Genomic DNA, 25,518 nt, shown 5'->3' on the forward strand with positions numbered 1-25,518 from the left:
CCCAGAGATATCGTGGGTGGGGGTCTACATTATGTCTTACCTCTGGTATGGACAGATGCTCTTTCCAGTCATGACCTGTGTGGACCGCTACCTGGCTGTTGTTCACCCCATCACCTACCTGAGACTGAGGCAGGGTGTCCGGGTCCACATCAGAAATATCAGCACTGTTTCTGTTTGGTTGATGGGATTTGGAGGAATTGGTTTTGTGTTCCTGCTGTTGGAATACCCTGACTACAATTTTATATCAAGTGCCTGCCAAACGGTTTTATTTTTAACTATCATGTTATTCTGCAGCCTCTCTGTTCTCCGTGTTCTGATTCGTCCACGGCCAGGGGAGGTGGGAGGGGACAGAGTTCGCATACACCAATCAAAGCAGAGGGCTTTCCGCACCATCGTGATCATAACAGGTGTTCTGATGTTGAAGTTTGGAGGCAATCTGGTTTGTGATGTGGTGATTTCCACACCAACAGCACACTACAATGTTCATTGTGTGCTGATTGCCTTTAGAGGGTGGTTCAGTCTGCCCAGCAGTCTGGTGTTACCTCTGCTGTTTCTACACCGAGCAGGAAAACTACCACGCTGTAAACACCACACTGAATCAGGATGAGGATTAGATCAGATAATTTGAAGTATGACAACAGGTGCTGAGCAGGATCGTAGGAGAAGCAGGAGGCATGCCATCACAGATCAGACTCTACAGGAGAGGAGATGAAAAGATAAAGATGAGTTCTAAATTTGGATTACTTACTCAAAAGGTTTTCCTTAAAGTGTAGATTGTCAAGATTAAAAAGGTTTGAAGCATAAGATTTTATAGACAGACTTTATAAAACACATAGCATAGCCTAGTATGCTAATGTATGTAATTAATATATCAGGATTAAGATATAATAGGATTAGATTAAAAACCGTATCTATCATTGTAATCTACAGTATGTACTGTACATGTTTTCTTTAACAGCTCTGATATTGTTAATTGTTCATATTCTTTAAGCATGCTTGATTCTTAAATGAGTTGTGTATAAATGCTGTTTTCTGTATCTATAGATGCATATATACATTCTATAGATGTACTGTAAATATACAGTAGATACACGGAAATAAACCTGGAACCAGCAATGTTTGATTTAGTGACTTTCATTCAAATTAGACCTGCATCTTATTGATGAAGGGTCAACAGGTCACAGGTTTACTTGTAGAATACCTTTGTTGCTAATGATCATTATGAAACACCTGACAAAACATTTTGACCAAACTGTGGTCTGCACACACACAGTCATTTGAATAAACAGCAGTTCTTTTTGGCAGGTCATTTGAACCCTATAGAACAGATGAACTAAATGACACAGGTGTGAAAATACCCTAACATCATGACTTATTCAAATCAAAGGATAACTCTGATATTTTTGAACCATTTCCTCCAGTGCCACTTATTCATCAGTGGTGTCTGGTCTAGTCTTGAATAAAAAGCTCTGTCTCTGTAGGAAAAAAACAACTCACATCTTCCAAACAACACATTAGATCAGTGCCAGTGATTCTCATCAGCAGCTGACCCTGCACCCTGACCTCTCTATGGAAGAATGATTTGAGTAGAAAATTTGCATCTACATCATTTACTCTATAGAGTTCACACACATCTGTCATTTGTTTGACAGCATGCAAAAACCCCACACAGTCCAGCTGCTGTTTTTCATTTTGTCAATCAGGTGCCATTAGTCCACTCACACACTGAAGCATTAATATATGAGGATCAGATAGAGGAGAGCAGGTGTCAGTGAGCTGGGAGAAATAAGATCAGAAACACTGCTGACAAGGTGGGTGTCCTTTAATCACATCATGGTTTTCAGTTCAGATTTTAAATACTTGACTTTCTCTGGTTATTACCATTTTCCACTGGTACCTGAATCTATCTGAGGACAAACCAGAACAGTATACTTGGTCAACTTCAAACTATTACACTGCTTTCCTGCCTATACTCAAACCTTTACTCATACTTCAGAAGATCTATTGAGGTTATTGAGGTCTACCTTCGAAACATTTTTAAGAACAGGACAGTATTTACATCACAATACTCAAGCAAATAAATCTGTTGTTACAGATAGAAAGTGTGATGTAGCTGAATACGTAATTCTTAAGCTCTGTGTTGTAGCTGTAAATCAGGTTAACTTGTTATCAGTATGGACACACTGTTATTATACTTCATTTATATTTGTTCCTCTTTTCTCTCTTTTCTCCCCTGAAGCATTACCACAGAAACCAACATGTCAGTCAACTCCTCTTCCTCTGCCCTGTTAGATTTCCACTGCAAGGACTCTGGATATTTCATCTCCGTTGCCTTCCTGGTCACAAAATTCTCCCTCCTCTTCCCCCTCCTCATCTTCATCCTCTACATAGGTCACCAGCGATGGCGGCGGCAGCCTTCCTCTGCAGCAACAAGCCACTCTGACATCTTCACCTACCACCTGGCTGCCATTGAGCTGGTCTTTGTGTTGGCGATTGCCCTTTACTTTTGTGGCTCATTCACTGGTCTCTTATGGATGACTAAAGCAGGGTTTTATGTTTCTGCTCTTGTCTTCCCTGGAGAGATATGCCTTCACCTCCTGACCTGTGTGGAGCGATACCTGGCTGTTGTGCACCCCGTCACCTACATGGGACTGAGACAGGCAGCTGGGGTCAAGATCAGAAATATCAGCATTGGGTGTGTTTGGCTGCTGTCCATGGGATGGATTGGTGTAACAGCTCTGTTCAGCCCTTCTCTTCCCTATATCCCATTTTTCTGTGTGTTGGTCTTCTCCTTAGTTGTCGTCTCTTTCTGCAGTGTTTTTGTTCTCCGTGTTCTGATTCGTCCAGGGCCGGGGGAAACGAGTGGGGACAGGGAGCGGGTTGACCAATCAAAGCAGAGGGCTTTCTGCACCATTACAGCCATTATGGGAGTGCTGTGGTTGTATTTTGTGGGATTCCTGGTTTGTCTTGCTGTCGAAAACTCACAGCTGCTGGGATACAGTGCTGGGTGTCTGGTGCTGATAATTGCAAACTGGATGACTCTGCCCAGCAGTCTGGTCTTACCTCTGCTGTTTCTACACAGAGCAGGAAAGCTGTTCTGTTGCCACTGCAGCAATGGGTAAAGGTCAATGACTACTGAATTTGGGGATATCTCTATTAAATTAGTTGAACATTTTACTAAAAAACAGAACTTCAGACAACAAATTAGAATATTTTTTTTGTTTTGTTCTATTTGTGATACAGTTTGTGCAGCGGGATCAAATTTAAACTTTGAACTCAATCACACACGTTCATGTTCTCAAATTAAATTGTGCACACGAATAACAATTTTTGCTAACAAATCATACAAATTAATGATTCAACCCTCGAATTTAAGGCAACATGCTGTAACTTTTTCATCTGAAAATCTCAGCTTCACAATCAGTGTGATGTGGTTTAGTGACTTGTAACAGGGAGAATGGAGCTTCTGTATTCACCATTTCTCAGTGCTGTCCATTGTTCATTGACTGCTTATTGCTATGTACTGTACAATTGCTTAACATGAAGTAAAATATTTCCAAATGGGAGCCATGGGTTGTGGTTTGGTTTTGTAAAAAATTACACTTTATGATAAGCCTGTATTTGATCACATAAAAGTGACCATAGCTCCACAGCATGAAGCTTGGGTGAGTGTTAGTTGTACACATATTACTATTTTGGTAACTGCGGCAGTGATTTGATCAGATGTGACGGATGTGTAGCTTTTTAGTCACAGATGATAGTAATAAATATTGTTGCACTTTGGACTGGTGGTGAGACAATTTTTACCAATTAACAAAATAAGTTATTTTGGGCATTGTAAAGTCATGATAACCATTTCTTTAACTACTTGACATTTGATTGGCTGAACAACAATAAATTGAGAAAATTATCTATAAATTAATCAAAAATAAAAATAATTGTTGGGTGCAGCCTTAAGAAAATGCAATCAAGAAGCATTACACTTCCATGTACATTTTTGCGCATGATCTTCTAATGAGATAATACTGATTTCCCTTCAAAGCAGATTTAATACCCTAGAGCTCGTCTCGGTGTTGAGCTCTGGCTGATTCTTTGTGAGCCGCTTTGTTAATGTTTGTCGCGGCCCTGATGGCTGATTTCATTGATGTCTCGATCCAGGCGTGAGGGAAGGCTGTGTGTTCACCAGCAAAGTGCACCCTGCCCTCATGTCTGAAGAGCTCCTTGGCGTACTCTAAATGTTGGTAGGGAGTAAAGAGAGCGAAGGCGCCCAAACTGTAGGGATCTGAGCTCCACCTCTTCACCACCACTCCTGTGCAGAGAGCCCTGACATGTTCGCCATGGATCTTGGTCAAATCTCTCAGAGCCAGCTCCTTCAGGTCTTCATCACTCGCTCCTTGGAAGAGGAGGGAGTCGTCGGACCAGGTGTAGGAAGCCAGGAGGACACCGATGGTGCTATTTTCTGGGAAACTGTGGCTGGGGTAGTAGATGAAACGCGAAGGCCTGTCGGTGATGCTCTTTCCTCCATGGATGCCGTCGTCCTCCCAGAACTTCCTCTTGAAGGTGAGGATGATTTTAGTGGAGCTTTCATAATGCACCCCCCTCAGGACCTCCATCTTTCTGGTGGAGAGAGGTGGATCAAAGTCTATGAAGAGTGCTGCTTTGGCTGTGGTTGTTACGAGGACGACATCGGCCACAAGCTCCGTTAAAGCGGACTGTTGGTCTGTCTCATACCATACACTAACACCCTTATCTGTCCGGACGATGCATTTGACCTTTGAGTTGAGAAGGATCGGCCCATCAAGTACACTAAGAAAAGCTTTGGGGAGAAGATCCGACCCACCAGTTATTTCATCGTACCTTCAAAAGAAAAAGACAAATCTTTATTCTCACTGAACTGAGCACAAACATGACAAAGTTACATCTTTCTGTGTAAAGAAGTAAGCACATAATCCATATTCATTCATTTAAAAAGACAATGAATAGAGTAATTCCTGATAAATGCAGATTAGCTAAAGACTTAAGAGAGCAAAGCAGTAAACCTGGCCATGAGGCAATCATAACCCAAAACAGAAGCAGCTCATGGTCTTGCTTCATGCTTCAAAAGAGCCTGTAGGATTGTAGAACAGCGTTGTCTACAAATAAGTGCAACACTTTTAACTGCTTCGTGCAGAAACTGTCTGAAATTATGTGTTATGCGCGTCTCTATGATACCTAGCTTATTTGAGTGTGTCCATTCAAACATATCAAATATTTCCTGGCTAAAAAATTGAACATATCTTGTCACAAATGCAAATCAACTCATCTTACTTTGTTTCGTCGCTGACGTCGCTGTTGATGTAGATCATCTCAGTTAGAGCCAGGTGCATGAGGCTTTGTTCATTGAGCAAGTCTCCAATCATCGTCACAGCTTCTGGACTCAAACCACCTTCTGTTTTCAGATATTCCTGTAAAACCAAACATGTTTCTGTCAGTACTGTCCTGTTGTCCAGCATCCTAGTCCAGTTCGTGACACAGTCTCACTTTTCAGTCTTTATACTTTGTAGAGTTTCATGAAATGGCATCATGGTTTACCTTAACAGAATAGTGGTCATATTTCTTAAGTGCAGCTTTGCAGCCGTGTGCCTTCACTTCATCTTCCACCTACAGAAAGGATCAATTACTACAAGTTAATACTAATCTAAATACTGAAATACTAAATATTGTATATGAAAGGCCACAAACTCCCTCTTCATCCTTCCACACCTTCTTCAAAGCCTGCTGAAACAACTTGCTGGCCAACTTCTTCCTCTCGCTTTTCGTCACATTATATCCCAGGATATCAGGGTTTGCTTCCACTGCGTACGTCCGTTTCAGCAGACCATGGATCAGGTAAAAGGTGTTGGGGTCATACATCTTGAATTCATTCAGCTTGAGCCCCAGTTTATGAATAAACCAGCGGACAATTCTGTTGAGACACGAGGCCGTGTGGCATTTCCACATTAAACCAGAAATTTTTGGCAAAAGTGAGTAGACTGGGAGGGGTCATATTTAGTCATTACTAACAGGAGCTGTTCACTGTGGCATAATTAAACTTTGCACTACCAAAACATTACATATTATAGGTTATGTGTAGCAAAACAAAATTCCTTTGAGGAGCAAAACATACAAATGTAAGACATATTTTCACTCACTCGTGAGTCTCTGGGATCCTCATTGCTCCCAGTTCAGCGTACCAGCCATCTTTTTTATTCCTGTAGGTCTCCACTCGTCCTCCCACGCGCCCACTTGCCTCTACTATGGTTACCTGGTTCAAACAGATGGACCCACATTTCTTGCATCAGACTTGACATGTTCAAGCAGAACACCAGCAGATGGCAGAACATACATGAGCTATGAAGCCTGTGAAGTGTGGTGACCGTGGATCTGTCTGCCCCCTAGTGGCCAACAAGACAATTAAAATGGTTTCAACCTGTTGCATGTACCTTGTGTCCTGCATCTTGCAGTAACTTTGCAGCTGTGAGTCCAGCCATGCCAGCTCCGACAATAACAACATGATAGGACTTGTTAATGGGTGGGAGGCCAGTCTGCACAGTCTCCAGCAACACCTTGTAGTCTTTGTCCTCCAGGCAATGAGCCAGATCCTCCTTCAGGCTGAAAGCAGCAGCGTGGCTGTGGTACAGTGTGAGCAGCAGCACACTGACAGCAACTGGAGACAACAAATAACATACGACTTACTCTAAGAGGAACCTCACACAGTTCTTATCTAAACATACACACTCATACTGGTGAGTAATACATACACTTTCACTTTGAAACTTGATGTTGCATTTTACTATTTCATATTACTGATTCATGTTTAAATTATAAACACTTTATGATACTGTGCTGCTGTTTTTGAACATATATGAAATTCCTAGGCTTTACATTCATATTATTTTTCAAAATGATTAAATCTATGGAAATAATACAGATCAACTTTATTTGGTATTCCTTTTTTGAACATAATTTTCAGATCTTTACTTTGAAAGTTTTTGTGGAATTTGGTACTGATGTTGGAAAAACAGTAAAAAAACTGTAAACTCTTCATTCTCCGAGTGTGTTGAATTATATGCTTGTCTATAGACACGTTTCACATTTTTACTCTTGTGTTACGCTAGAAATTAAAGGGAAATAAAAACTGAGAGTATATTGATCGAACTCTATCTCTATTTACCTTTTGTAAATCCAGAAATGTCTTGAGAAAAAGGCTAATTATTGAAGAATTTCAAGAATTTAAATAAAGAGTTACATTTTACAACAGAAAACACATGATTCTATAAATAAAACATGCAGAAAACACACAGATCTGTCGATGAAGAAATATTTCTTTTTTTTCAGATGAATTTCAGTCAAACATTCTTGCTGATTTAAGCCTGACTGGATCTTTCTATATGATTTATTGCATACAATTTTTAATGTATTACATGTATTAGCAGTGTGTATTGTGTGTAGTAACAGGGATTTTCAGTCAGAGCTGAGCGGGGTTTACACTGGCAAATCCCACTTCTCGTCATCATCATGTGACTAAGATGGCTTTAATATTCAGTTCAAAAGCAGAACTACAGCGAGTGAATGATGCTGATTTCATCAGTGGCTTCAAACCGCAGACAGGGAAAGAAAAAAGATGAAAAAACTGACCACAGTAGAATTTGCACGTACAGCACAGCTCAGATCAATTACACAGGAATTCAAACCAAGCTCTACACACCTTCAAGCCTCTGGCACTGAACTGAAACAATGTTGCTCTAAAATACTCACATAATTTCCACTTCATGACTCGTGGGTCCATCTCAGTTTGGAAGCTTGTCCTCTTTTTGTCTTTGGTGGAAGAGAGACAGAAACAGACAGGAGGAAAAATTTTTAAATCATTTAAACTTTGCTTCTCAAAACAGTTACAGTATGTCGTCTTTTACATTCGAGAACTTAGCCTCTGCTCTGATTCAAAGTGGTTCAGTTAAAGCAGTGAAATAATTTACAGTGCAGCAGTATATCCTATGCATACAGATACAGTTTCCTTTTATTTCCTTTATCTTTTCCTGGTAAAAGAGAAAAGTAACAGATGCATTCTCATGATGATGTATTCACAGTGAGATTTAAATGTTTAGTAGATGAAATGACAGATTCCTACCTTTTGAGGAGTTTAAACGTCTGAATCTGATGTTACAGTGACCTGACGTGAAACTGTAGCCTCTTATATACAGTACGGTCGTTCAATGTTTTTTTTTCCTCACCTGACTGGCATGACCGAAAAGGCCATGACTTCCTGTATGTTTTTTTATTATTTTTTTTATCAGGGGTTGGTTTTCTGTTTCACTATCCACCGTCTCTTGCAGTCTGATCTCATGATCATTATTTTTAACTTTTAGTCAAAGAGGAATATGTGTCATCTTTTGGGAATCTTTTCAAAAACACTGCTGACCTGGGGAACACCAGTATTTTATAATCACTCATTAATCTTATGTTTCATTTGCAAACCACATGCAAGTCATTCCCACAGTTTTATACTTTCATGGTGCACCACATGGAGGAACAGTATCTTCCACTGGGTTACATTTGTCAGATGTACAAAAAATAATTGCAGTCTCAGCTCTAAAACATTTGAATCTGCATATTAAAGATTCCTTTGGCAGCTCTAGTGTTAAGACCGAGGCTGTAGTCAAGAAGACCAGCTCTCCGTAGGAATGTTGTTTCATTTTATGATACCTCTATGGCTGCTTGACACAGATAAAATCTTTTATCACAGTCCATCGTCCATCCTCCCAGTACAGTTCCAGATTTGTAGAATCATGCCAAGGTAATGCTGGTTCCTCAAGTCTCCGAACTCTACTGAAGGGATGGAACACAATTCTCCCAAAAGATATTCCGTAATTTGGTGTTTTGATGATGGAGAGCACTGTCTAACACATCAGCAGGGTTTGAGATCCAGTGACCACAGTGTATGATTCATTTAACTTTCATACTCATCAAACCGTTCAGTGACCCTTCATGCCCTATGGATGGGAGCATTGTCATCCTGGAGGAGACCACTCCCATCAGGACAGAAAAGTTTCATCATAGGTTCAAGGTGATCACTCAGAACAACTTTGGACTGATTTGCAGTGACCCTTCTCTTGCAGGCAAGGGTATAGAGCTTGGTAGGGACTGTATGGTGACTACTTCATTGTTTCTAGCAATAATCTAATTAAGAACATTTTAGTGAAACTAACGCAACCACATTTGTGTGTGTGTGTGTGTGTCAGGATGGAAGCCAAAAAACAGAGGGGTGCTGATGTGTAAAGCCAAACATCCAACTAAGCTGCATCAGTGTTTTATTTGCTCTGGTGCCAGAATCAACCGACAGTGTCGCTCAGACAAAGGAGGAGAGGCAGGTGTGAGATTCAGTATCGTGCCTGATGCCGGGCAGATGGTGTACTAACATACTAACAATGTTTGAAATGAGATATTTGAAAAGGTAGGTGTTGTCTGTCCATCAGCGTGTTATTGTGTCAGGTAACAAATACAAACTAACTGTGCCGCTCAGACAGAGGAGGAGAGGAGATTGCACTGATACCAAGAGGTCTATTAAGCTACAATACTATGTACATTAAATCCACAAAATAAGGACTGACTAGTCTCACTCTCACTGGTGTGTAGATGTATTTTCACAGCAACAAACAGAGCAGCAGTGAGGTTCATCTGCTCTCAACTCACCAAAATAAAGCATTTATTCCTTAATGACAGATGTATTGTGGTGTGTTATAGTTTTATTTCTATGGTTACATAGCTTGCTTCAGATATTACATCAATTGATTATGCATAATACAAAGGTAGAAACATAATTAAGGCAAGAAGAAAAGATTATTCATTTGCAGCCAAAAGGTGCTTTGTTTGAATACTATGGTTATAAGTTGACTCTAAAATTGGGGGTAAAAAGAGGAAAAATGCTTTTTGTAAATGTATAATTATCAATATACATTTATGAATTAAGTTGTTTGGGAGATTTTATTTCAATCTACTTCATGAAACACTTCAGTTTAAACACAGTTTTTCACATTTCTAACTGCACAGAGAGGTTATATTGATTAATATTCAATGAAAGTGGTATTTGTTTCATTTATTCCACAATATTTCCTCAGACTACATTCTCCAGGATGCATCCAGAGCTCATCTCGCACTTGACATTCAGTTGAATCTGAATTCATTAGAGCAGCTTTGTTAATGTTTGTCGCGGCCCTGATGGCTGATTTCATAGATGTCTCGATCCAGGCGTGAGGGAAGGCTGTGTGTTCACCAGCAAAGTGCACCCTGCCCTCATGTCTGAAGAGCTCCTTGGCGTACTCTAAATGTTGGTAGGGAGTAAAGAGAGCGAAGGCGCCCAAACTGTAGGGATCTGAGCTCCACCTCTTCACCACCACCCCTGTGCAGAGAGCCCTGACGTGTTCGCCATGGATCTTGGTCAAATCTCTCAGAGCCAGCTCCTTCAGGTCTTCATCACTCGCTCCTTGGAAGAGGAGGGAATCGTCGGACCAGGTGTAGGAAGCCAGGAGGACACCGATGGTGCTATTTTCTGGGAAACTGTGGCTGGGGTAGTAGATGAAACGAGAAGGCCTGTCAGTGATGCTCTTTCCTCCTCGGATGCCGTCCTCCTCCCAGAACTTCTCCTTGAAGGTGAGGATGATTTTAGTGGAGCTGTCATAATGAGCTGACCTCAGGGCCTCCATCTTTCTAATGGAGAGGGGTGGATGGAAGTCCATGAAAAGGGCTGCTTTGGTTGTGGTTGTTACCAGGACGACATCTGCATGAAGGTCCCTCAGAGAAGACTGTTGACCTTCCTGGTATGATACGACAACACCTTTATCTGACTGGCTGATACGCTTGACCTTGGAGTTGAGTAAGATCGGGCCATCGAGTACACTAAGAAAAGCTTTGGGGAGAAGGTCTGACCCACCAGTCACTTCATGATACCTTCAAAACAGAAAGACAAATGGTTCATTTCAATTTGTTCATGACTTTTGTGGAAGATGTGTAGGATAAAATATTTAGGTGATTATGAACTGTTCCAAGGATGCAGACTGGGAGAGCAACCTAATGTATTGTAGAGTCAAAACTGACTTTGCTGCCACTGAATTACAATGTCTTGAGTTCAAATGTGGGAATTGAGGCCTTACGTGACGTTGTCACTGATGTCAGTCTGGTCGTAGATCATCTCAGTCAGTGCTGTGTACATAAGGCTCTGTTCATTGAGCAGATCTCCAATCATTCTCACAGCTTCTGGACTCAGACCTCCCTCTTCTTTCAGATACTCCTGATAAACAAAGTTGTTTTGTATGAGTCCATAAATTGCTTGTATGTGCAAAACGCTATTTATCTGATCAACGAATGACATCAAGATGACTGGGCTCACTGAGTACTGTAAACACTTTCTGCTTACCATCCAAACGCCCATTGTATTGTACACAGTTCTTTTGATATGGTAGTGGCAACAAAAAACTCATCAAGTGTGAGCGTCTGCGTGGGCCCCAGAGCAACTGCATTCCCTGCATGTGTGGTAGTTACGCCTCAGGTGAAACAGTAAGGTTTATATAGCAAAACCTGTTCTGCAGACCTCAAGCTGGATCCAAAGGTGTTGTTTATCATATCTATCAAGTTAAACATTGGTTGACTGTTTCAGATGGCTAACATTTGGAAATGGCAAACCTAATTCATGCTATCTGTACATCTCTAAAATTTCAGTAGTGATTCACATAATCAGTGTATTCAACACAAACTGTTCTCACTTTACAACAGGCTATAAGATCACATCATGCTTCACCTTCACAGAATAGTGGTCATATTTTTTCAGAGCAGCCCAGCAGCCATGAGCCTCCACTTCATCTTTCACCTACAAAAAAAAGAAAAGGATAAAGCCTCTTTCATCCATCAAGTCAATTAAATCAGGAAGTTAGAAGTTAGGCTAAAGCACCTCTCTGTCCTTTCCCATGTCTGACGTACCTTCTGCAAAGCCAGCTGTAGCAGCTCGTCGGCCGACTTCTTCCTCTCGCTCTTCGTCACGTTATATCCCAGGATATCAGGGTTTGCTTTCACTGCGTATGTCCGTTTCCGCAGGCCATGGATCAGGTAAAAGGTGTTGGGGTCATCCATGATGAATTCATTCAGCTTGACCCCCAGTTCTTCAGCAAACCAGTTGACGATGCTGTTGAGGCAGAGTTAGCTTGTGACTGCAAGGTCTCTTTATCAGATGAACAGAAACAGTAAATGAAGAAAGATCCCTCTGACACTCAGTATCAACTTTTCATGCGCTCTAACCAAGGCACTTAACGCGCTTAATGTAACGCTTCAACTTACCGGTGAAAATTCGGTATCCTCATTGCTCCCAGTTCAGCATACCAGCCCTCTTTTTCATTCCTGTAGGTCTCCACCCGTCCTCCAACACGACCACTAGCCTCAACTATGGTTACCTAATTCAAACACATAAATACAGACAGCTAAACACAAGTAATGTCAGTGCTATAATGTTTAAAATGTCTGGCTACCAGCATTAATACTACTAATACTATTTTGAATACTGTTGGTACTGCTCCAACTACTGCAACAATTCTTATCACAGCTCAGTTGGGTCAGGAGAAGCTGAATAGCAGCGCATTTTCTTCTCCCTCGAACTCCATCAAAGTTCAATCTGCTGGTCATACGTCCAAAAATATGTGGTGACTGTTGCATGTACCTTGTGTCCTGCATCTTGCAGTAACTTTGCAGCTGTGAGTCCAGCCATGCCAGCTCCGACAATAACAACATGATGGGACTTGTTAATGTGCGGGAGGCCGGTCTTCACAGTCTCCAGCAACACCTTGTAGTCTTTGTCCTCCAGACAATCAGCCAGATCCTCCTTCAGGCTGAGAGCAGCAGCGTGGCTGTGGTACAGTGTGAAGCAGCAGCACACTGACAGCAACTGGAGACAACAAAAAACACATGACTTACTCCAACAAGGAACTTTTAACTTTTGAATCTCCACAGATGTTTAATTGAGCACACTTGCTGTTGCACAGTTGCAAGTCGTGAAGTTTTATAGAACTGAGCAACTAGCCATGAGACACTTGATTGTATTTGCCCTTGACTGATGTTGCTGCAAAAAGATGCTTAAAATAACATTCTTCCAGACAGAGTGTCACACATATCCTGTAAAGTCCTGCAAAAGCTGACTGACCTCTCTTCATTTCATCATACAGTCAAATCCAAACTGTGCCAGTGTAAACCTCGAGATGAAAAAGCAGAAGTGCAACATTACTGAGTGGGTGTTAACCACAGACCGTGAACAGTTTGAGGAACTTATTAAAGGAAATGTGAACTTTCAGCAGATACAGTATCATACCCTTCATTCATAAAGATATCCAAACTCACATCTAAAATCAGAGTACTGCTGTTTTTCCCTGTGCAACTCGACTTCAAAAAAGTTTCTCATATGATGCCAAAAAAGAAGTTTCAATTAGTTTTGCTAGAAAATACCCACATAATTTCCATTTCACCTCCATTTCAGTTATTACGTGTCTTCTCTCCTTTCTGGTGTCATGATGAGGATGAAGAGGAAGAGAAAAATACATTAGACATTATTCAATCCTGGAAAGTCCTGACTTTAAGGAACTGATGTAATAATGTGATAAAATGTACAGGGTTGTTTTTCTTACACTGAGTGTAACATATTCTGCTCTACAGTCTGCATTTTGCACAATTCCTTACATTTATATTTGTTTTTTTTGCCCACATAAAATACTATATTGTTTATGTACACAGTTAAATAATAATAATTTTTCATTTTAACTTGCTCACACACACACACACACACACAGTTAGATACAATGTTAAGTTTTGCAGTTTTTTAAATGTAATGGTGTAGATGTAACAACACAACATCTATCTATGTTCCTCAATAATTTAATACATTTCTATACTAAGGGTATATTGTTATGTTTATACACTCATGGTGAAATTTTAACGACTGTCTGAGATAAAGAGTCAAATAAAACGACAGATTCTTACCCTTTCAGGAGCTTAAATGTCAAAACGCGCAGTAACATCAACCTGAAGTTAAGTGGCCTCTTAAATACTTTCGGTTAGTGCTGGATTTTTTTTCCCAGCTTGACTGCAAATGGCATGACTTCCTGACTTTTTTAAAATCGGGGATGGGTCCTCATATATATCACTCACAAATGCCTTGGAATCAGATGATCTAAAATTACTGGTCAGGTCTCATGACTAAAAAAAAAATCCTATTATACAACATTACCATTAAGAAGGCTGTGCTTCACCTCGTTTTACGGGAAATCCTGCCAAAAATGAACTGAAAGGAGGAAATAAAGTTGTTTAACATTTCATTCACTAACCACATGCTTATCATTCATTGTGTCATATTCTCAGTGTTTGCACTGGCACCTCCAACACTTCTGTCATAAAGAGAAACACTTTCACTTTGACTACTGTACTTGCACTACTGTATATGTCTCAGAATTAGGGTTTTAAAAAACATTTGAAATGTATTTGGTTCATTTTAATAGAACCTGTGCAATCAGTGGACTCCCTTATCAAAATGTTTCAGTGAAATATCTCTTCATCAGGATAGACACTGCTTAAAGAGCAGATTACGTGTTCAACAGGATCTATCAGCGTGATCAACAAGGACCCTGACAAACACCTTTAGCACACATGTAGTTTATCACGTTCACAATAATATTACATTGTTGACCACAAACTCAGTATGACTGCTTCAGATGAATGTAACACAACAAGTGTAAGTAAGTTAGCAGTCAACCACAGAGAGTGTATTTCAGGGCTGCTGCAGCTCAGTGTTCTCACATGCATGAACACAGAACACAGATGGAACAAAGTGGTTTAACTGTTAGACCATAAGAAACTGATAGGTCTCAGAAATAGACACAGAGCTCAGATGAAGGCCGTATGACGATGAACCACATCAGTCCTTTTTAAAATGCTTCAAAGTTCCCATGTATTTACAATAATGTGAGATACACTGTCATGAAATATGAATACACACACTGTTTACTATTTTACTGAACCATTTTATCAACATGCTCATCAAAGTAATGATGTGACACATCTGAGGTAAAATTATTCTTCTGTTATTGTTTTTACATTATTGGTACAGATACAGACTGACACAGTAAACACATGAGGCTAAAATAGCATGTTCATTTACAACAACACTGAACATCTGAACAACTGTGTCGCTTCCTTGTTGCACTCACATCACGGTGTTGTTAATTTATGTACACTGAGTGAAACAGTCTTTCAAAGCTCCTCCCTCAGTCAGCTCCCTCCGTGACACACAGGACATGAAGTAGAGCTAGTGGTGAAAAACAAAGTTAAAAATATTTTCTATCAAGACATTTTTGTTGCAAAACTGCTTTCTTTGTTTGGAAAAGCATGAGAATCAAAGCTGTGACAAACGTGTGCTGGGAAATTCAGCTGGAACTGGTGCTGTTACCTAACTGATTGTAGAGTAGAAGGCATCTTCTGTTGACGATGGGTTGATACCTGCTGAGGAAACAGATGAAGCTGTGGTGTTGGACACTTTTGGTTCTGCTTTCAAAAAAGATGGAATTATGTCAGTGTGTTGCGACAATTTTCACTGACTAGAATGTTTTTAAACATTGAATTAATACTCTGGATGCACAGTATGAGAAATTCTTATCAGTTTTAGCTGCTTAATGCACAGGGTAAATGCTGTGTTAGTCAGTTGTGACCTGAACTTGACAATAGAAGGAAAGTAAAACAATAACATGTCATGTTTCTATTGACGTACCTTTCTGCTTCCTCTTCTTTGTTACAGCAGCGTATGCTTTGTCTGCATCAGCTGCACTGGCTGCCAGAGAGAAACTTTCACTTTATTTATTACTGACCCATTATCAGTTACCAACGGCTTTTTAATCACAGTGAGTCTCACCAAGTTGCTGATTGTCATCATGGCCCAGGGAGTAGTAAATGGCTTTAGATGACATTTCATTCCCATCTGATGGAGAGAGACAGTGTTGGTACATAAAAAGATCGACACTTCCTAAGCTCAATAAATAAGAAACAAAAAATAAAAATGTAAAAATGTCTAATTGTGAACTTCCTGGAGTTTGTGCTGGTTGCATGGCAACCAATGACAATATGAACAAACAAGGTCACCACGCCCACAGATGTATGTAACTCCATTTAAAACTTCAACTTCTTACTTTCAATATTAGCTTAAAATAGCTTAGCTTTATGTTAAGTTTGGCTACATCTTCTCCTCTAACTCTCACAAAGAAACGTAAAAAGCGTATTTACAAAAACGTTGGACTATTCCTTTAAAATGTAGAAAATGCTATGTTATAAACGTTCATTCTGTGCTCCTGTGCTTTGTGGTGTACCCCAGGGCTCAAAGCTGGGTCCTATTTCACTTTCTCTGGATTTTTTTCCCCCTCAATTGTTGTGCATCTTTATTCATTTTTATATAGATGACACCCAAATCTATATTTCTCTTAACATCACTTCTACCATTCATTTGATCTTAATAATTTCATATTTTGGACAAGTTTTTTATATGCTTGATTCATGGGCTTTAAGTACCATATTAATGTTTTTAAACCATAAATATCTCTAAATTTGGGCCAAACAGAGTATCAGATCAGTGTGTAAGGAAAACAGTATTTCCTTTGGAAGCTAAGAAAACATTTTTAATGAAGAATAATGCAGAAACTTTAAATTTTATGCATCACGTTCTGTTACATCCCTGATGTCACCCTCTGCTGTATAAAGTCTAATAATAAACTCCCCTCTACTCACACTTCTTTTTTTCTCAGTGGTTTGAGTTGAGGAAGCTCAAATAAGCACCTCCACCTACACACCTATCATCAGTGCCTGCATGTCTAACACAAAGGCAACACTGACCTGCTCTATAGACCCCTAGTTTTTAACTTTTTATCCTTGTAACACAACAGAACAATCTCTGTGGTACCAGTCTTGTGTTGTTAGGATTAATGTGTGAGATGGAGGATTTTTGAACCAAATCAATCAGTTTTAGCCACTTTAATACATAATGTAGATGTGATAGTTTCTAGTTGACAATAACTGGAACAGTAGGACAGTAACATTTCATGTCTCCAGTGGAGTACCTTTCTTTTTCCTCTTTTTTGTTACAGCAGCATATGTTCCTTTGTCTGCGTCAGCTGCACTGGCTCCTACAGAGACAGAAACTACACAGCATCACTACATGAGCACATACTACAGACAAACCTCACTACAAACTTCTCTGATGTTAGTTATTCCCTTTATCAGTTACCATTCAAATGGCTCATTAATCACAATGAATCTCACCGAGTTGAGTGTCATCATCGCCCAGGGTGTAGTAAATGGGTGTAGATGACAGTTCATTCTCATCTAATGTAGAGAGACAGTGTTAGTCAGCTGACACATTAACACATCATCATCAGTGATGATGCTCTGGATCATGTTAAGGCTGAGTCTGAGTATCTGACTGAGAAACTTTACATGTAATGTAGTTCTGTTCTGTTACCCCAGGGGCAGCTGTCTGCTCATCACCTCCACCCTACCCACACCTCTGCAGGGTAAAACATGTCATGTTTTGAGTGAAGTACCTGTCCTCCTCCTGTTTTCTGTTACAGCAGCGTTTGTCTCTCTGTCTGCATCAGCTGCACCGGCCCCTACAGAGAGAGAAAAATACAGCATATCTGAATTTACAGAGCAAATACTGAAGATAGACAAACACCTACACAGGCACAGAGAAAGATAAGTATGAGTATGTGTCTCATTTTAATATTTATAAATACTGTGTAGTATGGTTTGTTTTCTTACCTGTTCGATCCTCAGCCGAGCCTGTTGTAGATATCAGAGTGGACAGGCAGGGCAACACTGTGGTACGAGGAAGGAAAAATAACTGCATCAGTAGAAATCCAGACCGAGGAGATAATTCATTAAATGAATTCTACTTTTCATAAACTAGAACAAAAACCGTGATCCTGTCCTTAAAATGCTGTGGCACTGGAGGTAACTGAGCTTTGACACTGATTTGATGGTTGTTGCTCCACATTTTGTTGCAAACTTTGTTACTGACGACAAAATAACCAGTTTTCAGAGTAAAATGCTCGAAATGCACCAACTCCACCTCAACTGACTGTTTTGTTTCAACTAAATCTGCAGTTGGTTTGGAACCAACTGCTGACATTTTGACTGACTGACATCTCTTGGAAGTGCAGCACAGCAGAGGTGATAAACAGTAAACAGCAGGAAAACTGTATGAAATATGTCCTGTATTTAAAGTTGCTTACCTCTGTCCCAGTAATTTTTGCCGAAGTGGTGTAGTCCCACGAGGAACAGCAAAACCACCAGTAAGACAGTGACAACGATCCACGGTGTGGCCTCGGAGGAGGAAGTACGAGTCTCTTTGTCATCCTTTGTAGCGTCTGGAGGCATAAAGTGGTTGAAAGCAAAGTTTGAAAGTCTGAACTGGATTGAAAAGGTTGAACAGTGAAAAGGAGAACAAAGTTTAAACTTCTGATTTTATTGTCTGTTTGAGCGTCTTCATGCTTGTGATATTGTGCAATGTTACAAAATGGCGGACAGGAAATTCTAAAAACACCCTGAAGTTCAATCAGACATTCAAACTTCAAATGCTGGGAATCTGACAATAATTTAACAACCATCAGACTCAACAACCTTAAGACTTAAAGAGTTAAAATCTGTAGCAGGAAGAAAGTGAGCTACAGCAGTATATAGACATTTCATTTTGAAACATTGCTGTGTCTCACCTCTGACAGTCAGCCAGCTCTCTGCTGATTCTCCAGATCCAGAGATGTTACACTTGTACAGTCCTTCATCAGACCTGGACACACTGTGGATGGTCATAATTCCTGTAGAGCTGTTCCCCATGACGACTCCATCTTTATAGAAAGTAGCTGTGAGGTTGGAGGTCGTCTTGTTTCTGCAGCTCAGAGTCACAGATTCTCCCTCCATCACAGGCAGAGCAGGACTCTCCAGGATCACAGAACCATCTGAACAACAGAGGTTTGATGTTTATTTCACGTTAAACTCATGTTGTCATTATGATCATTTATTGTAAACATACTAGTGACAGTGATGGTGACATTGTTGCTTCTTTCTCCAGCTCCAGTCTTGCACCAGTACTCTCCACTGTCCTCTGGATAAACATTCTTAATGGTGCAGGACGATGCTGTCTGTGTCTCACTGTTTGTACATGAGGGTATTTTCCCTCTGGTCGTACGTCTAACTTCACCATAGAACCCTTCACAGTAAAAAGTTACAGTCTCATATTCAAAGAACTGTAATCTGTTTGGATCAATACGAAGAGAAGCTGCATCTGAGACAAAGAAAAAGAAAGAGATTTAATTAAGACATTTGTTCTTGAAATTCAAAACTGCTGAAAATTTCAATTCAGTAATTTTCATATCAGTGAGAAAATAACCAGTTCTTACCAACTCTCTGACCATGCTCACACAGGATCATCACCGTCATCACTGAGGAGACAAAAGAGTTAAACATCACACAGACATGTTTGTAGCATCTACATGTTTTATTGATTTCTGCAGCTACTATAGCTACTGTTTAAGGTCAGAATATTCTAACATATATAACAGAAAAATACAATACTTCTGCTCAAAGTACTCCTTTGTTTTTTTTTAAATCAAACAGTTCAAAGAGGTTCTGCTACATAAAACCTGTGAAACATCACAGACGTTATTAACAGCCTCACTAGCTTCAAATGACCTTCTGATCAATGTTTCAGGAAATAAAGATGGACTCAGTACTCACACAGTCTGAAGCAGAGAGCTGTGACCTCCATGTTGTCTTGCTGTTGTCTGGCTGAACATCAGGCTGACGTGTGAAGTCTGTGAGAAGTGATACCTTCCTGTGTAGCTTACTTCTGCTGTTCGCACAAGTTTTTTTTTTTTCATTGAAACACCTTTTTCAGAGACAGGGCTGCTGTCATGGTACAAATAGTCTCTGTGGTTAAAGCTAAACGTGAGTAGGTGGAGCCAGAGAATAAAGGCAGACCTACACAGGAGATGGGCCTCTGGTCAACATATGAATAAGAATATAAACTGAAAATGACTGGTGCTATTTTCTCTAGGTGACAGCGAGGCTTAAACAAGACCAAGAGTCTACTATAGAGTATACTAGCAGCTCTGTGAGACTGTGCATAGCAGTGGTCTGAGCTAAATGCTAATGTCTGCATGCTAACATGCTCACAGTGATAATGCTATTGATGATGTTTAGCAGGATTAATGTTTATATTGTTCATTACTTTTGTGTAGTGTGGGAGTAAACTAACATTTTTTAGCACTAAACCAAAAAAAAAACAAACAAAAAAAAAAAAAACAAAGATTCTGCTGGAACCATGAATATATCATAATTTTATTACAATTCATCCAGTAGCTGTTGACATATTTCAGTCTGGACCAGACTGTTGAAATTACTTTGCCAACACTGGACACACGTTGCTAGCATGACTAAAAATTACCAAAAAAAATCTCAATTCTGTCTAGCTGGAAGGTGCAGAGGAACTTTTTGGTCGGTTCGGCGTCATTTAAAAGTGAAAGCGGATTACTGGTGTATTCCAGGTGTCTCTGATGAAACTTTGTAAAACTAACCGGAGTGAAACGGTCACTTACTTACCTCCTCTTGATGCCTTTGAAAATTTAAAAAAGGTGACAACCAAGCTGCTCTGCAAACTCTGGCATCCAGGGAAGATACATTTGCGGGACGACGACATAGCCAGCTAGCAAAATCTACAATATCTTTCAGTCTCATCTGGCACCACAGCTCATTTTAACCTCAACTTGACTTCCTGTAATTGGCCCAAAAGTCTTAGACATCCAAAAAAAGTGATTTCCCACTGCAAACTAAACAAAGCAATGTTCAGATTGATCTGAACAGAGATCATCTCTTCTGACTGGGCCAAATTTAGGTCCTTTGGACCTTTCACACCTGCTATTCTGGTTCAGACAAAACTGAAAGGTGGTGAGGTCCAAACCCAAAAACAGTAGGTGTGAAAGCATCCTTAGCTAAAGAGCTTAGAGCTGGGGTTATATGAACCATGCAAATTCAATTTCAAACATGTTGACCAACACAATATCATATAAAGTGGTAGAACTCAGTAATACAGTCTTTTCTAATAAGTTGAGTACATTTAAGATTTTAAAGCAATCAGCCACATATGGCTATAGGGTCATAAGAGCTACAGTTAATGACATTTAAAAACAAACTTCACTATAAAATTCGAAATAATATATAACAATGTTAGTTTAAGTCTGAGTTTAAATATGGCATTGTGTTGCTAAGTGGCCATGATATTAGCGGATGATATCATATGCCGCCTCATGTTCCATGATGGTGATGGTTTCCACGGTGCCAATGAACCATCCTCAGCCATTACTATGATGGAACGCTCCGGTTTTTCAGTATTGTCTTTTATCCATGTAACTTTACACATCTTTTATTTGTGCTTCTAGCATTGTCTGCAGTAAAATCACAATGATTCAGTCTCAGAAAACTGACTAACCTCCACAGTCCTCCACAGTTAAGAAGCTAATTAAACCAACCAGGGATTACCACCACAAGATTTAAATCATGAAAACTTAATGATGCCTTGTGATGTCATCATAAGAAATTCATTGCTCAATAAAACTCAGAAACATTTCAGCCAAGAAACTTCAAGCATTGTCAAGCAGGAAAGAAATATGTGGGGTGGTGGCACCTTCACCACCCCACACACAATACTTCAAATCAAAAACACAGACTTTGCTCTGAATGAAATCTGTGAAACATCACAGATATTTTACCACCCTTATTAACTTTAAATCTTAATTGTTTTTTCAGTCAGTGTCAGTACTCACACAGTCTGAAGCAGAGAGCTCTGACCTCCATGTTGTCTTGCTGTTGTCTGAGCATCAGACTGGGATGTAAAGTAGGTCAAGAGAGGCATCTTCCTGTGTGGCATAGTTCAGCTGTTCATGCAACATCAATGTGATTTTGTTTATCAAAGTCAGTGAAATTCATCATCACCAGCAGCACTGACCTGCTGCAGCTGATTTTATCACAAGTAACTGAGCATCTCTATTGGAGAGAGTTTATAAAATGAATACTTTATTCTCAGGCTGAGCATCAGCCACAGAGTGACATGTGGGTTCATAAGTGTGTGCCACTGCAGCACTGAAGGTTTGCTACCAGCCTAAGTCTCTCGTGTTCCCACGCTCCCCACAGTCTTTTCACAGAGATGTAGAGATGCTGTGGTTATTCTGCAGAGTTTGTCAGAGGTGTGGTCAAAGTGAAAAAAAAGACAGTGTTTGTATTTGACTTTGACCACAGCTGACTTTATTTTTAAAACATTCATCTCTTGATACAGTCGCACCACATGATACATGTACCTCTGAAACCTTAGAAAAACAGGCTGCAAAGTAACAGAAATAACCAGCTAACTTAGAATAGAAAATATAGCGGAGGTGCACTTGTTCTACATCTAAGTCAAAGTCAAAGTCAAAGTCAAATTTTATTTATATAGCGCCAATTCACAACAGAAGTTATCTCGAGACGCTGTACATATAGAGCAGGTCTAGACCGTACTCTTTATCTTATAAGATTTACAGAGAAAAACCCAACAGATCCCACCATGAGCAAGCACTAGGCGACTGTGGCAAGGAAAAACTTCCTTTTAAGAGGCAGAAACCTCGAGCAGAACCGGACTCAAGGTGGGCGGCCATCTGCCTCGACCGGTTGGGTTTAGACAGAAAGAGAGGGGGGTGGGGGAATGGGGTAGGAGAAAGACAACATCTACTGTGCACATGTAGAAGATGTCATGGACAATAACACATGCAAAGAAGAACAAATAGAAAGCTGTGCATCCAGGTGAAGCATGATGGGATGTTACCTGTTCATTATCTCTTCACTGTGCTATTCCTGGTCATTCACTCCATTGTTTTCTGTATTGTGACAGTTACAGTTACATCCACCTAGACGTGAGTTATTTTTCTGAAACACTCTGAGTTTCCCACAGTGCATCAGTCCCAGCAGCAGCAGCAGCAGAGCCACCATCACAGTGGTGAACACAGTTCTTAAGATCAGGTAAATGTGGCAGCTGTGGTCTGAGGAGGGAGTCTCTGTGTGAGGTGCAACTAAAATGAAAAATATGTGCATGAGACATGGCAGTGCTTACATGTCGCATTATTTCCTAATTCAAATAAAATAAAAAATAAATCGGCAGCTTTGCACCATATGGGATTAGATTCTGAACTGCACTGTGTTGTACTTAATCTTAAAAGAAAAACGGCCACTAAGAGCTTCTGAACACACCTTGAGTGCACCTACATGAATAAGACACTTTAGCTTTACATCCTGGGAATCTGACAGGAATTTAAAAACGAACAGATTTAGTGAGTTTACTTAAGTCTGTAGCAGGATGTAATGTAGACATTTCATTTTGAAACATTGCTGTGTCTCACCTCTGACAGTCAGCCAGCTCTCTGTGGATTCTCCAGAACCAGAGATGATCCACGGTGTGGCCTTGGAGGAGGAAGTACGAGTCTCTTTGTCATCCATTGTAGCGTCTGGAGGCATGAAGTGGTTGAAAGCAAAGTTTGAAAGTCTGAACTGGATTGAAAAGGTTGAACAGTGAAAAGGAGAACAAAGTTTAAACTTCTGATTTTATTGTCTGTTTGAGCGTCTTCATGCTTGTGATATTGTGCAATGTTACAAAATGGCGGACAGGAAATTCTAAAAACACCCTGAAGTTCAATCAGACATTCAAACTTCAAATGCTGGGAATCTGACAATAATTTAACAACCATCAGATTCAACAACCTTAAGACTTAAAGAGTTAAAATCTGTAGCAGGAAGAAAGTGAGCTACAGCAGTATATAGACATTTCATTTGGAAACATTGCTGTGTCTCACCTCTGACAGTCAGCCAGCTCTCTGTGGATTCTCCAGAACCACAGATGCTGCACTTGTACAGTCCTTCATCAGACCTGGACACACTGTGGATGGTCAGTTCTCCTGTAGAGCTGTTCCCCATGACGACTCCATCTTTATAGAAAGTAGCTGTGAGGTTGGAGGTCGTCTTGTTTCTGCAGCTCAGAGTCACAGAGTCTCCCTCCATCACAGGCAGAGCAGGACTCTCCAGGATCACAGGACCATCTGAACAACAGAGGTTTGATGTTTATTTCACGTTAAACTCATGTTGTCATTATGATCATTTATTGTAAACATACTAGTGACAGTGATGGTGACACTGTTGCTTCTTTCTCCAGCTCCAGTCTCGCACCAGTACTCTCCACTGTCCTCTGGATAAACATTCTTAATGGTGCAGGACGATGCTGTCTGTGTCTCACTGTTTGTACATGAGGGTATCTTCCCTCTGGTCGTACGTCTAACTTCACCATAGAACCCTTCACAGTAAAAAGTTACAGTCTCATATTCAAAGAACTGTAATCTGTTTGGATCAATACGAAGAGAAGCTGCATCTGAGACAAAGAAAAAGAAAGAGATTTAATTAAGACATTTGTTCTTGAAATTCAAAACTGCTGGAATATACCTCAAAGTTAATGATACAAGATTTAAATAAATGATGCATAGTGCAAAATAATGTATAAAGAATAATACAGCCTCAGTAAAAATCACAAAGGAGCATATTCTCTGACGTCCTGCCGTAAATCCTCCTCCACAAACTGTTTCCTTCAAAATGCTGAATAATTTTCATCAGTGAGAAAATAACAGGTTCTTACCAACTCTCTGATCCTGCTTACACAGCAGGATCATCACCATCATCACTGAGGAGACAAAAGAAGAGTTAAGTCACACAGACATGTTTGTAGCATCTATGTGATCTAATGAGTTTTTTCTATCAAATATTGTAACTGGGACAGAAAATGACAGACAGTGCTAACAGAAACAGAGACAGATTCGCACTCACACAGAGTGAAGCAGAAAGCTCTGGGCTCCATGTTGTCTTGCTGCTCAACATCAGACTGAAGTGGTCTACTTCCTGGTGGGCTTATTTACTGATGAGGCGATGCTAACTTTAGATTGAAAAACTTCTCTGATAGACGAGCTGCTGTGGTTGAAAACCAGTCATCACGACACGTGAGGAGGATTGACGAGCACAAAGTTGTGTTATCTGGATGCAGATTGAAGTTCAAACAATCTTTTTCATGTTTTGAGTGTATTACAGAGCCGACAGTGGAGAGGTGAGATGAGGCGGGACAGGGATGGAGACTACAGCAGGTCTGAAGCTGGATGTGAACTGGGGACGTTGCAGTAACACAGTGTCTTGTTCACTTTCTGTTAAGTTGATTTTAAACATTGACCGGAATAATTAATGTCCTCTTGCATGCACTTGTCTCTTGTCTGTAACTCATGAATACATCTACCTTTATGTTTCTACACTGCCCTCTGCAGTAAATCCTCCTGTAAATATTTTACCAGACCATTTCACTCTTATTTACAATTTACATTAAAA

At 40.1% G+C, this 25,518-nt stretch overlaps 3 protein-coding genes across 7 annotated transcripts; all 3 read right to left on the bottom strand.

The window, feature by feature from the left end:
- Positions 1 to 1,804: 1,804 nt before the first annotated feature.
- On the bottom strand, positions 1,805 to 8,246 carry LOC108902378 (L-amino-acid oxidase). The gene is made up of 8 exons (XM_018704237.2): positions 8,147 to 8,246; positions 7,777 to 7,836; positions 6,462 to 6,685; positions 6,171 to 6,283; positions 5,743 to 5,944; positions 5,572 to 5,640; positions 5,308 to 5,444; positions 1,805 to 4,857 (listed from the first exon to the last, which is right to left on the bottom strand). Exons 2-8 carry the CDS (start codon positions 7,805 to 7,807, stop codon positions 4,056 to 4,058), a joined length of 1,578 nt encoding a protein of 525 aa, XP_018559753.1. The 5' UTR covers positions 7,808 to 7,836; positions 8,147 to 8,246; the 3' UTR covers positions 1,805 to 4,055.
- A 1,495-nt stretch (positions 8,247 to 9,741) lies between these two features.
- LOC108902379 (L-amino-acid oxidase-like) lies at positions 9,742 to 14,217 on the bottom strand. The gene is given in 9 exon segments (XM_051068544.1): positions 9,742 to 10,962; positions 11,166 to 11,302; positions 11,810 to 11,878; positions 11,989 to 12,190; positions 12,343 to 12,455; positions 12,719 to 12,919; positions 12,921 to 12,943; positions 13,502 to 13,551; positions 14,029 to 14,217. Coding segments are annotated over 9 exon segments (1,716 nt in total). The 5' UTR covers positions 14,067 to 14,217; the 3' UTR covers positions 9,742 to 10,079.
- Positions 14,218 to 15,109: 892 nt separating this feature from the next.
- On the bottom strand, positions 15,110 to 25,242 carry LOC108902360 (low affinity immunoglobulin gamma Fc region receptor III-like). Of its 5 annotated transcripts, none has more exons than XM_051068525.1 (13): positions 24,973 to 25,242; positions 24,785 to 24,829; positions 24,272 to 24,523; positions 18,798 to 19,040; positions 18,318 to 18,452; positions 17,845 to 17,901; positions 17,628 to 17,693; positions 17,347 to 17,409; positions 17,145 to 17,210; positions 15,950 to 16,015; positions 15,809 to 15,868; positions 15,491 to 15,540; positions 15,110 to 15,349 (listed from the first exon to the last, which is right to left on the bottom strand). In XM_051068525.1, exons 1-12 carry the CDS (start codon positions 25,001 to 25,003, stop codon positions 15,491 to 15,493), a joined length of 1,134 nt encoding a protein of 377 aa, XP_050924482.1. In that variant the 5' UTR covers positions 25,004 to 25,242; the 3' UTR covers positions 15,110 to 15,349. The 5 variants fall into 5 exon arrangements, with proteins under 5 accessions (XP_050924482.1, XP_050924481.1, XP_050924479.1 ...); XM_051068524.1 differs by having other exon boundaries at positions 15,491 to 15,543; XM_051068522.1 differs by having other exon boundaries at positions 15,491 to 15,585; positions 24,973 to 25,241.
- Between the last annotated feature and the right edge of the window lie 276 nt (positions 25,243 to 25,518).

This window comes from Lates calcarifer, unplaced genomic scaffold (assembly GCF_001640805.2).
Source record: "Lates calcarifer isolate ASB-BC8 unplaced genomic scaffold, TLL_Latcal_v3 _unitig_4816_quiver_743, whole genome shotgun sequence".
Classification (NCBI taxonomy): domain Eukaryota; kingdom Metazoa; phylum Chordata; class Actinopteri; family Centropomidae; genus Lates; species Lates calcarifer.